This window comes from Macaca fascicularis, chromosome 2 (assembly GCF_037993035.2).
Source record: "Macaca fascicularis isolate 582-1 chromosome 2, T2T-MFA8v1.1".
Lineage (NCBI taxonomy): Eukaryota > Metazoa > Chordata > Mammalia > Primates > Cercopithecidae > Macaca > Macaca fascicularis.
This window is the reverse complement of record NC_088376.1, coordinates 190894284-190909502: the sequence shown is the minus strand read 5'-3', so window position 1 is coordinate 190909502 and position 15219 is coordinate 190894284. Positions and strand designations below refer to the sequence as shown.

At 37.2% G+C, this 15219-nt stretch overlaps 2 protein-coding genes across 5 annotated transcripts in view; both read right to left on the bottom strand.

Moving 5' to 3' along the window:
- Positions 1-8651: 8651 nt before the first annotated feature.
- CGGBP1 (CGG triplet repeat binding protein 1) lies at positions 8652-14762 on the bottom strand. Of its 2 annotated transcripts, XM_065539296.2 has the most exons (3): positions 14565-14762; positions 13815-13915; positions 8652-12644 (listed from the first exon to the last, which is right to left on the bottom strand). In XM_065539296.2, the coding sequence occupies exon 3, from the start codon at positions 12619-12621 to the stop codon at positions 12118-12120; it is 504 nt and encodes a 167-aa protein (XP_065395368.1). In that variant the 5' UTR covers positions 12622-12644; positions 13815-13915; positions 14565-14762; the 3' UTR covers positions 8652-12117. The 2 variants fall into 2 exon arrangements, with proteins under 2 accessions (XP_065395368.1, XP_045241254.1); XM_045385319.3 differs by lacking the exon at positions 13815-13915.
- The window catches only part of LOC135964368 (uncharacterized), a 94981-nt gene continuing 88413 nt past the window's right edge, over positions 8652-15219 (bottom strand). For 2 of the 3 annotated variants that reach the window (XM_045385314.3, XM_015445363.4), the window contains 2 exons: positions 14565-14769; positions 8652-12644 (listed from right to left, as the gene is read on the bottom strand). In XM_045385314.3, coding sequence (XP_045241249.2) covers positions 14685-14769 — 85 coding nt within the window. In that variant the 3' untranslated portion in view covers positions 8652-12644; positions 14565-14684. Of the gene's footprint in view, positions 12645-13814; positions 13916-14564; positions 14770-15219 lie in introns of all 3 variants that reach the window. The other variant, XM_074033662.1, reaches the window with a different exon arrangement.

Here is a 15219-nt window from a genome sequence, read left to right as displayed (position 1 = left end):
AATCCCAGAATTAATTTCTAAAACTCATCATTAAAATTCTGTTCTTCTGGAATCACTCTTAGTGACAAAATTTGTATTAGTTACCATCCTATATAAACAAATAGAGCCAATAGGATGTATATATTCACAGAGAAAAAGATCTATTTATCTGGGTGAGAGAGAGATTTATTATAAAGAATTACCTCACACAAATATACAGAATGACAGGTCCCAAGAGGTGCAGTCAGCAAGCTGGAGACACAGAAGAGTTGGTGGTATCATTTCCGTGAGCCTGAAAACCAGGCAAACCAATCATGTGGCTTCATTCCAATTGCTGATAGGCTGAAGACCCAGGAAGAGCCAATGTTTCAGTTTGATTTTGAAGGCAGGAAGAAACCAACGTCCCAGCACAAGGCAGTCAGGTGGTAGAAGACTCTCCCTTACTTTCGGAAGGGTCAGTCTTTTTATTCTATTCAGGCCTTCATCTGATTGAATGGGCCCCCAACCCTGCACATTAGGGAGGGCAATCTGCTTTACTCAATCTTCAGATTCAAGTGTTAATCTCATCCAAAACACCCTCATAGACATACCCCTAAATAATGTTTGACCAATATCCAGACACCCATGGCAAGTTGACACATAAAGTTAATCATCACAGATAGTAAAGGAGTTTGCTGCATTTAGGAGCTGGGCAGATATTTGCCTCTTTTCTTTCATTGACAGTAGTCTAGACATCACAAATTCCTCTTTGGAATAATGTTTTCTAGGCCTTTCTATGTGATAACGGAAGGCATACTAGTGATAATAAGCAGTTCATTTTATTATAATGTAGTTTATAGGTTTTATATTCTACTCTTAAACAATTAAACAGTGCTACCTTCTGTTTAGCATATGTAAGAAGAATAGTAAGACACTGTATAATCATTCACCCTGATGATTATTCAGAGACAACATCTCCTCCTCTTCATTTTTGTTCAGTTTCATTTGCCATTTTTCTGAATCTGCTCTGAATTCAGAAGTGGTTTTTTCAGAAAGTGATTTTCTTTGAAGCATTTTGGGCTTTGGATTTTCTCTGTTCTTTTGCTTCTCAATCAATTCAATACAATCTACTTTTCATCATCCGTAAATCAACCTTTCCCTTGTCCAGAAATTCCTCAAGATATCTTATCTGCTCATCGGTTCCTTTTGTTCCTTTTAAGGCTACTATGAATTTCTTCTCAGTTATTAAGGTATTTGGTACACAGGAAAAGTCGTAATGAGGCTGTGTGTGGAAAATACAATGTTTCTAATAGGAAAGAGACAGACTAAACAAGCAGTCAGAAATAGAGGAACCAGAGATGATGCAGAAGTAGAAGAAAGCTTTAAAAAATTATAATAGTTGTCTGCGCACAGTGACTCATGCCTGTAATCCCAGCACTTTGGGAGGCTGAAGTGGGCAGATCGCAAGGTCAGGAGTTATAGACCAGCCTGGCCAACATGGTGAAGCCCCATCTCTACTAAAAATACAAAAATTACCTGGGTGTGGTGGTAGGCACCTGTAATCCCAGCTACTCGGGAGGCTGAGGCAAGATAATCGCTTGAAACCGGAAAGCAGAGGTTGCAGTGAGCCGAGATCGTGCCACTACACTCCAGCCTGGGTGGAAGGGTGAAACTCTGTCTCCAAAAAAAAAAAGAGAAAATTGTAATAGTCACAGAGAGATAACAGAATATATTGTAATCATAGACCTAAAATGGGATCCTATAAAAGTAAATGTTCTGAAAAGAATAAAGACGTCTTACAAATTCAAAGCAGGATAAAGTTAGTGTAGGAGAGTATATTATCAAAGCGATAATACAATATAACATTATATATTACATTTATTTTTCTGAAGATCTCTCTTCTCAGGCCTCTTTACTCTTTCTCCAATCTGAACTTACATTTCTGCAGGTCTAATGCAGCAGTCATCCTGGGATATCTCTGCTTTGCTCTTTCTGAGGTGGTTAATATTCATATTATAAATATAATATAAAATCACACTATATATTTACAAACAATATTGAGAAAAGCACTATACTTCATAATACAACTCTAGATACCAAAACACCAAATAGGGCACTGTGATTTATATTTATGGAGCAATGCCTTCATATTATTAAAGAAAATTATTTTCGGTCCACTTAGCCAAACTTTTAATTAATCATGAGGGAATAATGAAGCTATTTTCAGTCACACAAGATATTAAGAAATATCCCTTCGGGGTCTTTCTCAGGAAGCTTTTGGAGGATATGCTTATGCCAAGCAATGGATTAAGCAAGGCATAGGATCTGGGATACGGAAAAGGAAGGAACTAGCCAGAAAAGCAGTAAAGCAAAAGACATCCCAGGATAACCACTGTATTAGACTTAGAGGAAACTAAGTTCAGAATTATAAGCAGGAGGAAAGAAGGAGACAGGGGGCCTCAGGAAAGAAAAAAAGGAATTTATAGTTTAATTGACATATATTAGTGTTTGGAAAGATTATTTATAGGTGTTTGTCATATCTATTGATGTATTTGGAGAAAATAGAATGCAAAACAAAGGGAAAAAAGATAAAATTATTAGATTTAAGAAAAATTATAGGAGACGGGAAAAAAATCACAGTGTACTACTTGGTTCGATGGTGAGCAATCATTTACATGGCCATAAAAACTGAAATACTGCCTACTGATTTTAACTACATAAAAATCCTATAGTGAGAAAAATGTGGGATGATAATAGTAGAAAGAGAACAAAATCTTCATTTTAAGCATCATGTGTAAAACTGATAATTCAAAAATGGTAGTATAAGCATATTATTTAAAACTATGAAAGTAAGTCCAGGTGCAGTGGCCCATGCCTATAATCCCAGTACTTTTGGAGAGAGAGGCAGAAGGACAGCTTGAAGTCAGGAGTTTGAGACAAGCCTGGGCAACAAACCAAGATCCCCCATATTGTGTATATGTACACAATATTTTAAAAATTAGCTAAGCATGGTGGCATCTGCCTGTAGCCCCAGCTACTTAGGAGGCTGAGGTGGGAGGATCCCTTGAGCCCAGGAGCTCAAGGCTACAGTGAGCTATCATTGTGCCACTGTATTCCAGCTTGGGTGACAGAGCACAGGGACCCATCTCTAAAAAGAAGGAAATAAAAAGTGAAAGTAAGTATCAGAAGAAATAGCAAAATGAGTTTAAAACAGGTGAATGGGGAGGCAGGGATTACTGATTATAAGTCATTTAGCATTATCTGATTTTTTTATCTGACATTTTTGCTAAAACAAGATGTGCACACAGTTTAAAAAATCAGATAATGCTAAATGACTTATAATCAGAACTGTGTGCACCTATTGTTTTAGCAAAAATATCAAATCTAAAAAGAATACAGATGCAAATAAAATGATACCAAGATATGCTGAATATAATTTTAAAACATATTTGTAAATGTTAGTTCTTTCCTAAATGCGGCATTGATATGGTTTGGCTCTGTGTCCCCACCCACATCTCATGTCAATTTATAATCCCTACATGTCAAAGGAGGGACCTGTAATCTCCACATGTTGAGGGAGGGAGGTGCTTGGATCATGGGAGTGGTTTTTCCCATGCTCTTCTCATGACAATGAGTGAGTTCTCAAAAGATCTGATGGTTTTACAAGTGTTTGACAGTTCCTCCTTCATATGCTCTCTCTTGCTTGCTGCCATGTAAGATGTGCCTGCTTCCTCTTCTGCCATGATTGTACGTTTCTTGAGACCTCCCCAGCCATACCGAACTCTGGGTTGATTAAACCTCTTTTCTTTATAAATTACACAGTCTTGGGCAGTTCTTTATAGCAGTGTGAAAACAGACTAAAACAAGCTAATGCTAACACATTGGTACTTTATATAGCCTTAAGGGAACAATAAATTGATCGCACACACACACACATATATATATAGCATTAGCTTCATGGTTAATAGCAGTTAACAGACACAAAAGTCAAGGTGACAGACATTACTATTCACCTCATGAGTTAAAGGTTAACTGACTAACAATAGTGGCAAAAAATTTTATTGTAAAATATGTTTCTATAGACATGTAGAATCCAGAGACATGAGCATGTATGTCTTGATGAAGATACTAGATGCAGCATTCTGGCAATATTTGAAGACTGAATTACAAAAATCTGCTTCATTTCGTGGATGTACCTAAAAGTTTGGGCCAAAGGGGCAGCATTTAGAATCTGCAAGGGAGAGGAGGAGCCATTAGGAGAGAAAGAAGAAAGTAATATAGGAAAGAAAGATTAAGAACGGATGGCCATTCATATAAGGAAAGAAGGCACCTTGACTGTGTTATATTACCACTACTACACTGAGTAGTAAAGGAACTAGTATTTTATCACTAAGCAAGGAGATGCTAGGTGATCCCTCAGCAGAAAACAACACTCAAAGGACTGTACATTCTGAATTAGCAATCTTCCTGGAGAGGAAGATGACAAATGATTACCAGGTATGAAGTTCCAATCCTTATCTGATACTGATTTTCTGAAAAAGAAAATTAAGGTGGCATATAGAAATTGTTGTAAGTTGTAAAGAATCACCTGATGATATGTATGCCATTGATCTTATTCCCATTAACTAGCAGATTTTGAAAACTATCTACAGGGTTTTAGTAGTGATTAAATTTATGTTTGTTATAGGCATTATTAAAGCAGAGTGGAGTAATTTATACAATTACTGTAAACATCTAGAAGGCATAGGCTACTTTTAGAGTAAAGATGCAGGGATAATAAAGTCATAGCTTTGAAACTGACCCTGCTCCCCAATTACCTGCTTAGTAATGAATGACTTGGAAAAAATAATGATGCCTTAACTTTTTAAAGGTGCAACTTAATTTTATAAAAGAATTCAAAAAAGATACTTAAAAATACTTGCTAGGCAGGGCGCAGCGGCTCACGCCTGTAATCCCAGCACTTTGGAAGGTCAAGGAGGGCGGATCATGAGGTCAGATCGAGACCATCCTGGCCAACATGGTGAAACCCCATCTCTACTAAAAATACAAAAATTAGCTGGACATGGTGGCACATGCTTGTAATCCCAACTACTCAGGAGGCTGAGGCAGGAGAATCGCTTGAACCCGGGAGGAGGAGGTTGCAGTGAGCCGAGGTCGCACCACTGCACTCCAGCCTGGGGACAGAGTGAGATACCATCTCAAAAAAATAATAATAATTAAATAAATGAATATTTGCTCATCAATTAAAATTCTTACATGAAAATTAAAGAATTAAAATGATTTAATATTTTCATTAATAAGGTAGATGAATTATGTCATATTGCTATTCTTTACAGTTTGGATATCACTATTGTGTGAACAGGTTTCAATAAAAGTCTACCTTATATTTTGTGTGTGACAAAAATAATATATAATTGGTTTAAATAAGTCAACCATACAAGAATGTATAAAAAGGCAGATGAATATTCTCCCCCCTGCCCCATTTAGTGTCACAACTTGCCTGTGATTTTAACATTCGGCGTGTGTCTGCTCATCTGGTACAAGTATATTGCACTTATATAGCCTTGTTCTATTTTTTTCAAAAGTGAGAAAATACACTGTAATTTTTTAAGCTAGCAATTACTGTAGACATCTCTTCTGATCCATAATTTTAGGTCACTTAAACAGCTCATAACATAGATGTGTTATAATGTTTTGACCACTGTCCTACTGAGGGACATTCAGAATATTTGTAGTTGTTTACTACTATATTAAAATGAACTTCCTTTTACATATATCTTTATATATTGCTATTTTATTTCTGTAGGATATATTCATAAAAGTAGAATTTGCCCTTTGGGAGGCTGAGGTGGGCAGATCACAAGGTCAGGAGATCCGGACTATCCTGGCTAACACAGTGAGACCCCATCTCTACTAAAACTACAAAAAATTAGCCAGGCAAGGTGGTGCACGCCTGTAGTCCCAGCTACTCAGGAGGCACAGGCAGAAATTACAGAGAGCCGAGATCGTACCACTGCACTCCAGCCTGGGCGACAGAGTGAGACTTCATCTCAAAAAAACAAACAAACAAAAAAGTAGAATTTACTAGATTAAAAATACATAAAATTGTCATTATTATCATCATTATTACTATTGAATAGGTACTACCTAAGCATGGTAAAAAGAAAAACATTCAAAAAGGAAAAAGGGATATAAAAACCTAGTCTATTACACACCGATTCCTGTTATATTTTAAAAGTTTGGAGAGGCCAGGCGCGGTGGCTCACGCCTGTTATCCCAGCACTTTGGGAGGCCAAGCCAGGTGGATCACGAGGTCAGGAGATCGAGACCATCCTGGCCAACATGGTGAAACCCCGTCTCTACTAAAAAGTACAAAAAATTAGCTGGGTGTCGTGGCGGCGCCTGTTGTCCCAGCTACTCCAGAGGCTGAGGCAGGAGAATGGCGTGAACCCGGGAGGAGGAGCTTGCAGTGAGCCCAGATCGAGTCACTGCACTCCAGCCTGGGCGACAGAGCGAGACTCCGTCTCAAAAACAAAAAACAAAAAACAAAGGTTTGGAGACTATATCATCTAATATACATACTAACCCAGACGACTGAATTATGATAATCATTAATGTGTCAATAGATACACCAGTGACTATCTTGATATGAAATATTCAATGAAGTGCCTTACTGTATTTCAGTAAAGTGTCTGTGGCAGGTTCTTACTTTACAAGCATTTAAATTGGTCACTTACATCACCTAACAGATTCTGAAAACTATTATTTTATGGATTATATAGACTACCAGATTTTCAAAGGAGAGGCAGACCTTTTAAAAAATCTGCAAATTTTGAACTTTTATTGCCCTTCCTATACAAAATGAGAATCCAGATGAACCAGTGATAACTATTTACTGGCAACAAGTTTCATGATGAATGCTTAAAGGAGCTGCCTAGAAAGAACAAAGACCTCCCTAATCACCCCACCCCCCAGGGTCACTATATGATAACAATGACTCTTAACTAGAATGCATGCTCATTAAGGGCTGGGATTATTATTTTTTCTGCTGTATCCCCCAGTGGCTAGTGTCAGAGACAGAGATTCAGTAAATACCAGTTGATTACATATTATTCAAATTTGGCCAAGAGCTTGAGGACACGGGCTTTCAAATGATCTGATTCCAACATTTAAGCAAGGAAGAGCTAAGAAGCATTCACTCTAAATAGTATACATAAAAACAATTGAAAGCAAGTAACATATGGGAAGGGTAATTCGTTAGAAGTGATGTTATTCGGCAGGGCGCGGTGGCTCAAGCCTGTAATCCCAGCACTTTGGGAGGCCGAGATGGGCGGATCACGAGGTCAGGAGATCGAGACCATCCTGGCTAACACGGTGAAACCCCGTCTCTACTAAGAAATACAAAAACTAGCTGGGCGAGGTGGCGGGCGCCTATAGTCCCAGCTACTCGGGAGGCTGAGGCCGGAGAATGGCGTGAACCCGGGAGGCGGAGCTCGCAGTGAGCTGAGATCCGGCCACTGCACTCCAGCCTGGGCTACAGAGCGAGACTCCGTCTCAAAAAAAAAAAAAAAAAAAAAGAAGTGATGTTATTCATATGATGCAAATCACACATCACATCAAAGTCTTGTTCTACTTCCTAGTTTTAGCTTTTTAGCTTTCCACAGTGCTAGGGTTAGCTAGTCTGATCCCAGAAGTATCCTTGCATCATGACCTATCACAGGTACATAATTCAACTTAATTCACACATAAATGGGGGAAAAAAAGAGAAACTTATAAGACTCAGAGGCACATTCAATAGGTTTACATTTAATAAAGGTTGTGGTGAGACACTTTAGGAAAAGTGAAGACAGAACTCTCATGGTTTGGTAATATTAAATTGGAAGCAGGGCCGGGAGCGGCAGCTCACGTTTGTAATCCCCGCACTTTGGGAGGCCAAGGTGGGCGGATCACCTGAGGTCAGGAGTTCGAGACCAGCCTGGCCAATATGGTGAAACCCTGTCTCTACTAAAAATACAAAAATTAGCCAGGCGTGGTGGCACATGGCTGTAATCCCAGCTACTCAGGAGGCTGAGGCAGGAGAATCGCTTGAACCCGAGAGGTTGAAGTTGCAGTGAGCTGAGATTGCGCCATTGCACTCCAGCCTGGGGGACAAGAGCGAGACTTCATCTCAAAAATAAACAAACAAATAAATAAATAATAAACTGGAAGCAGAACTATTGACTTAAGCCCTTTTCTGCCATTTTGAGTCCAGAAAAAATAAAAACTGCCTTTTTGCCAAACAGAAGTGATTAGTAGCAGGTTTTCCCTCAAAATGATGTAAAATTGAAATATTTTTGATTTGTATGCATTTTTTGTTACAAGTGGTAATGAGGATATAACAGTGAAACTTACAGATTAGGTCCTTTAATAACTAATACTTCCAAAAGTAAAAAAAAAAACAAAAACAAATATTTCCAATTAAAAGCAATGATTAAGCTTAAATACTCTCTATATAATTTGGGAGCAAAAGGGGTATCTGTAGCTATGATGTGAATCTGATTTGACAGATTTTATACTTTTACATTGAGTTTAATGACTCATATTATAAAAGGGAGCTATAACTAGTAGAAAAATAACTCAGTAAGATTCTGCTGTTTTGGAATCAGGAAATATATTTGTCATTGACTCACAAAACAAAATGTGCTTTCAAAATCTTTTGAAACAATTTTTCTGAAATTTATTTCTAAAAGAGACAAAACTTTAGAAGTGACACGTTTATACTAAGCATACATGCGTGAGCAAAAAATAAGCACGGAATACAAAAATGAAATAGTAAAATTTTAATACAGTATTCTGAATACAAGTAGAATACCACTAGATAAGATTTGTATTTACCTAAGAAATCTATGATAGTATGGGTTGAGATAAACCAGTTTAGGATAGCCACTTCACTATTCACATTTTAATCAGTGTTGACCAGAAGCTAAAACAATTTATTTTAGGCTAAGAGTTGCAATAAAATCATAGACCCAATCTTCCTTGTTATGAATCAAATGAACATGTTTTAAGGTGATTTGTCACTTAATGGTAGCTGGGGTAAGTCATACAATAGAGAGCCCTTACAAAGACTAAGCACCAAATGATGAACTGTTTGTGGCTTTTGTTTTGGGCTATCTTAAGTTTTATTTTGTGTTTTCCATTAACATTCATGTGCAAATTCTTACAGGCAAAATTTTAACATGGAAGTTTCAGCTTGGAGATCTTGCCAACTGCACTTACAACAGTTTTAAAGCAACTGATACTTTCAGAACAATCTCAAGCTTAATTGGTTACCATTACAAGATGCAGAACTTTTTCTTTAATGTTTTCTGGTCCCTGAAAATTCAATAGGGCCAAATGCATTAACTGGAAATAGCATTTTTTTTAAGTCTTAATCAAAGATGATAATGGATAAAACAACTATATAGGCTCTCATACACAATCTTTCTAAATTTTCACCCTGTAAGAAATGATTACAATGTCCTTCAGGCTTGTTATACACCCCCACAGAATCAAAAAGAAAGCCAACAAAGAATTTAACATTTCAACAAGCTAGGAACTATTTACTGTAAGCATATCGTGAAATTCTGGAAGACATACTATCAATACTTTGAGAAAACACTATTAACATGTGTTGAAGAAGGCAGTTTATAAATGAAACATTACAAATCTTATGTTTATGCATACAACTTATAAAATAGAAAAAAGTTGCTATTTTTCCAATAGTATAGCATCACACTAACACTATATAGTTAAGATTGAAAACTTCTGTACACACGTTCACTACACCTCCAAAGCAGCATATGCCTCTTAGACATCCTCATTTGTTATCTAACATATGCCAATCATGGTTTCAGGGACTTGTATCAGTTTGAGCAGGCTACAACAATCATTCTGCCTTATTTCTTTAACTTTAGACAAAGTCAATTAGTTTCAGGGAACAAAAGTTTCATAATCAATGAAGAAACATTAATACCAAATCCCCACAACAAGATGGAAAACATTTCTAAGGAGAGGATATAATCCTAACAGAATGGACCAGGCCCCTAGGTACAGTGAATGTGGGAATTAGGAGTCTGAAAAATACATTAAGATATATAAAATTTAAGTGATTATCAAATCAGTAGTAACTACTAGAAACTTAAATATGAATTATTGATGTTTTTCTAATGTAACATCATCCAGTTTACTGCTTAGGACCACTCTCAAAGCTGATCTGCCATCACATTTTGCCATTAGTGCAAATGAATACCCAAATAATAGGGAGCAGTTTCAATCACATGGAATTTCAAAAAACAGAATGATTGTATATCTAACTTTTTGTATTCTGAAAATAGTGCTATAAAACTCAATTATTCCTAGCTTCTAAAATCTACCATCTTGGATAGTTCAAATTAAACATGGTTGCCTGCAAATTCTTTTCTAGAGGAAGTAAATGCAAAACACATATGGTTCTGTTTTGCTGCTGGTCTCCTCATACACGTGCTTCATCAATGAGAGCACTACTCTAGGCATGCATTTATTATACTACTTTAACATAACTGAACATAAGGAAAACAGTTCACATTTTGATAAGTGATTTGTTTTGGTGGCAGGCTTATTTTTTAATGAAAACAATGCAAATCTCTGAAGTTAAATGGCCAGTTTGACAACCTGAATTAGAAACTTAAGTCTGTAAAAAAATCTTAAGATATGGAAAGCTGTTACTGAAAAATACACAATCTAACTTTTTTTCACTTTGGCTTTTTCTTTTATAAATGAAGATTTGTGGTAAAAGTCAAAGATATCTCCAAGTCACATAGGGCATCATTTGTCACTGCTTTGTAATAGAAATATATCTCATAAGTATTTTTAACTTGAATTTCAAATAATTTAAGATTTCTTATTAAAGCTCTAGTCCAAGTTTCCAGCTGTTAAATTTTCAAAAAATATAATTTGGGTCTCTGATAGAACTTAGCTAGGCTAAGCTACTTGGATAACCTTACAGGACAGTGAGGTTCAAACAGAGATCATTTCCTGAACATGGTTGATCTTTAAGAGAACAATTTCCTCACCCCAACAGTTATGCAGGATACTGCCAGATCTCCACTACAAAAAACCTGCCAGAATTTCTAGACAATTGTTTACTATCCATGTTAAAAACCTTGTACCACCGGAGGCAAAGCAGATAAAGTAAACTTGTTTCTAGTCTATTCACCTAAATAAACTCATAAAGTTGTATAGAAAAATGAATAGAAAGTAATTTTATCTGATCTGTCAGCCAAAAAAATCATTACTAATTCTCTATAAAAAAGAGAAAACTCAACCATAACATATTTAAATAAAAATGCCAACATTGAAGTCTTTTAACAGCAAGACATAGAAAAAGGTTTGCAAATGCAAGATGATGCTTAAAATGAAAGCTATGGTTTGAAATTAGTATTCATAGTAAGAGACTAAAATCTTGTCACTGCAAAATTCCCCTTGGCTTTTGGCATCGACATGGAAAGATTTTAGTCTTTTGGTCACTTGAAGCTGCTACAAAACACAACAATAAGCCTTTAAAATGGGGGCAGGGGAAGTATGCAATTGAAAGATAGTAAAGGTAACTACATCATATACAAGTAAAACGTAGTTTGAAATAAACAGTCATTTCTGCTAGGGATCTGAAGATATAAGAACAGTTTTCCACTATCCCTTCCTTTTTGAAGAGGATCCTCTAAAGAAAATAATTCCTATAAGTTACTGTTAAGTGGTGTTGCCTGGCAGCAGCTTCAATAGGCTAGTCTTCAATCCAAGTAATTAAGTAATCTTACAAGGAATAATCATACATGGCAACAGGGTAAAAAAGCAGGGCAGTTCTTCCATGCACAAACATTTCAGGAGAAAAACCATTAATTTTAAAGATAACCATCAGGTTTCAGGTATCCTAGCACACTCTAAACCTAGGTTTTGCTTTATACCATTGGTGACTAAAATTAACAATAAGTTTTGCAGTGAGGTGTTTTGTTTTTTTTTTTTTGCCTGCAACTATATACACATTGCAAAACTATTCTGCGTCACATGATTTTAAATGAAATAAATACAAAAATGAACCACACAATCAACACATAACTTTAATACTCCACATTTATCTTGATCACAATGGTGGTAACCTCCTAGTCAACAATCTTGTGAGTTGAGGAGTTGATTCTCATTCTCATATCCATCAGGAAGGTATGCTCTCCGTAGCTGGTCTGACTTGGGTATGGAGCCTCCATTCTTCACATGGCGAGATAGGAAAGCACGGACTGCTGGGTGATCAGCCTTCTCAAGCGGGATGTTGGCTTCCAGGCACATTTTCACGAAGTCCTGGATAACACTGACTTTCTCTGTCTGCGCAGTACTGTTGCACTGAAGGGATGCAGCCAGGGGCCTCTGCTTCTTTCTCACATTCTGCTCTTCAAATTCTGCCTTCCTCTTGGTGTGAGTCTTTGACTTGAGGTGGTCACTAATGGCAGACTTGCGGACATGATTCAGAACCACATTGCAAGACGTGCAGAAGAGTTTTCCCCCATCCTCATGCAGCTCGCCTCCGAACTCAGTGACTCGGTCCAGGGGCGTCACATACAGAGCAGTCTTAGAACGGTTTCGAGCAGGTGGTGCCGTTACCACAAATCGCTCCATTCTGACTCTAAATAAATATGGTTCTTTCAAGACAAAAGAAACAAAGATAAGTATTAGAACAACAGTTCATTCTGGAACAATAAAAGGCAGTATATAAACACTTTAAGATTAAATACTTCAAAACAACTTAAATTAGTAGACTGTGTGTCTATTAATCTTAGCTTACCTGAAATATATAAGGAAAGGCAAAACTAGAACAAGTTACTAAGCAGTAGCAATCAGGTCTATTCCTTGATTTTTATGAAATTCAAATAAATTAGACTATAAAGAAAGAACTCAAACTATCCCAGATGTCACTATTATTTAGGGAAACCTAATAACAGGTCAACATTTAGGATATAAATTACATTCAGGATATAAATTGTATTAATCTCATCCAATTTAGATATGTATTCAAGTTCAAAAGAGTTTCTTTCCTGTCACAGTTCTGGGACAACTGAGTTTAGAAAACTGTGGACAAAGTTTTTCAAACAGGTGGGCCTAAAAACTGCCATAATTCTATATGAAGATGAATATAATTTCCAAAACTGTTCTGAGTAAAAACCACAAAAAAAAATTTAATTAACAGCAACAATGACATTAAATTGTAAATCCAAAATACACAGTTCAAAGTAAGTTATTTTGTAATGCATGTATACGTCTATTTTCTAAAAGGTGTTACGATATGCAGTCTTATTTCTCCAATACTTTTTTGTTTCCTTTTCCCATTAAAATTAGTAATTACATTTAACATTTACTTCACTTATTAACTAGTAAGAACAAAATCAAGAACATAGTGTCTAGTATACAGCAGAACCTCAATTAAAATTTGATGGAAAAAGTGAGTACCTTCACTATTTGTCCAAATATTTATATTTAATCTAGAAGCAGCCTAATAATTTCTCAATTTACAATAGTAACACACTTTTATGAGCACTGCACTAAATACCAACATCACAGCCTTATGGGCATTGAAACCTTTAGATAATGAACATATTTTGGTAGGTGACAAATCATCAAGTCTTAATTGTTCCCTGGCCATACCTTTGGGCTCTTACAATAACCAAGACTTAAGAAGTTAAAGTGAATTTGATAAAATTCAAGATGGAATTCTGTCTGCACAAATATGATAGAGAAATAATTCTAAGTGTGCTCTGAAGAATTATGCTTTATAAGTGCAATCAGAAACGATGGAGTATTCAATGAATACATACTAGAGAATAGCTGGGTAACATGAACTCTGTTTCAAAAGAACTTTATTTGCCAACGTATCAGACATTCATGGACACAGAAGATTAAACATTCCACAGAAATTCTGAAAGTACGACAAAGTATAGGTTTTAATAGATTTACTTTTATTTTTTCCACTTTTTTTTTTTTAAATTGCATAGCTCTCATTTGCCAAATATTGTGTTAGGCTACAGGTTTGCAACGGCACAGAAGACAGCTATGATTCCTACCTAATACTTACCATTACACGTTTATATTCTAAGTAAATAGTATGTGTTTTACACTCCCCCGACAAATCAGTACCAATTATGATTAACGGTTCTAACCTAGTTGTGGGAAATATTAAATATTTGTGCCCCGTAATGCGTAAATCTTACTTTCTACGTAAAAAGTCTTGTATCTTTAAACATTTGGATTTCAAAAACAATAAGCATGTAATTCTTTATAGCATAAAACGCTCAAACATTTGTGCTAATGTGAAAGGCCTATACTTTCCAATGTGTTTGTAATTTCAAAAAGTCTGTTTGTGTTACTGCAGAGGCAAATTTCCACCCAGTAGAGGATGCTCGAGTTTACACACCCAAAGAACAAAAGTGTTTTCAGTAGAAGATAAAGACATTTTCAACAGATGAAGAAATTAAAAAGTGCAGGAATTAGCCAACAAAAGAGAAAAAGCAAATCGTTTACTAGATCAAAATAAAACTCATCATAAGTTTTCAAGTTTAAATGTTTACCGGATTAGTTTCCAGTTTTTTTCGTCTTGATACTTAGCAGGGAAGGGTCTCCAGAGCAAAACCAGAGACGCATCAAATCCTGGCACTTTCCGTTTGTTCAACCCCGGAGATGCCTTCAAATCAGTTTTTCAACAAGTGGTGGGGGGGAAATAGTTTCTGGGCTTGCACCCGATTTTCCCTGCTGTGCCAGGAAGTCATGCCTTTACTGTAAAACACGAAAAACAAATGGAAGGAAAAAATGGGGGACGAAAGGAGGGCGACTGAAAAGATGAACAAGAACGTCAACAACTGCCACCACGAAGGTGTTTCTAAAACCACTTTATAGGTAACTCCACACTACAAACCCGATCCCAGCGTTTACCCTAACACTTCCCCTCCCATGTCCTCCTCCGTGGTCCGCCCGCTTGGCACCTCCTCCCGCTCCCCAGGCCTCAGGGTTCGGGCGGGGGCGCGGGAGAGGCGGGGCGCGGGACGTTCCCGATGTCTGGGCTCCCACCTCGGGCGCCGAGCCCAGCACGCCGGCGCCCCGCCGTCCCGACCCCGCTAGCCGGGCAGGGCCGAGTCCCAGATCCCAGCTGTGGGCCCGGGAACTCGACAGCCGAGTTGGCGGCAGTCTCAAGGGAGGCGGCGGCAGGCGCCTGGCGGAGGCGGCCGC

Coding starts and splice junctions, on each gene's coding strand:
- CGGBP1 (XM_065539296.2), bottom strand. CDS start 12,621: ATGGAGCGATTTGTGGTAACGGCACCACCTGCTCGAAACCGTTCTAAG.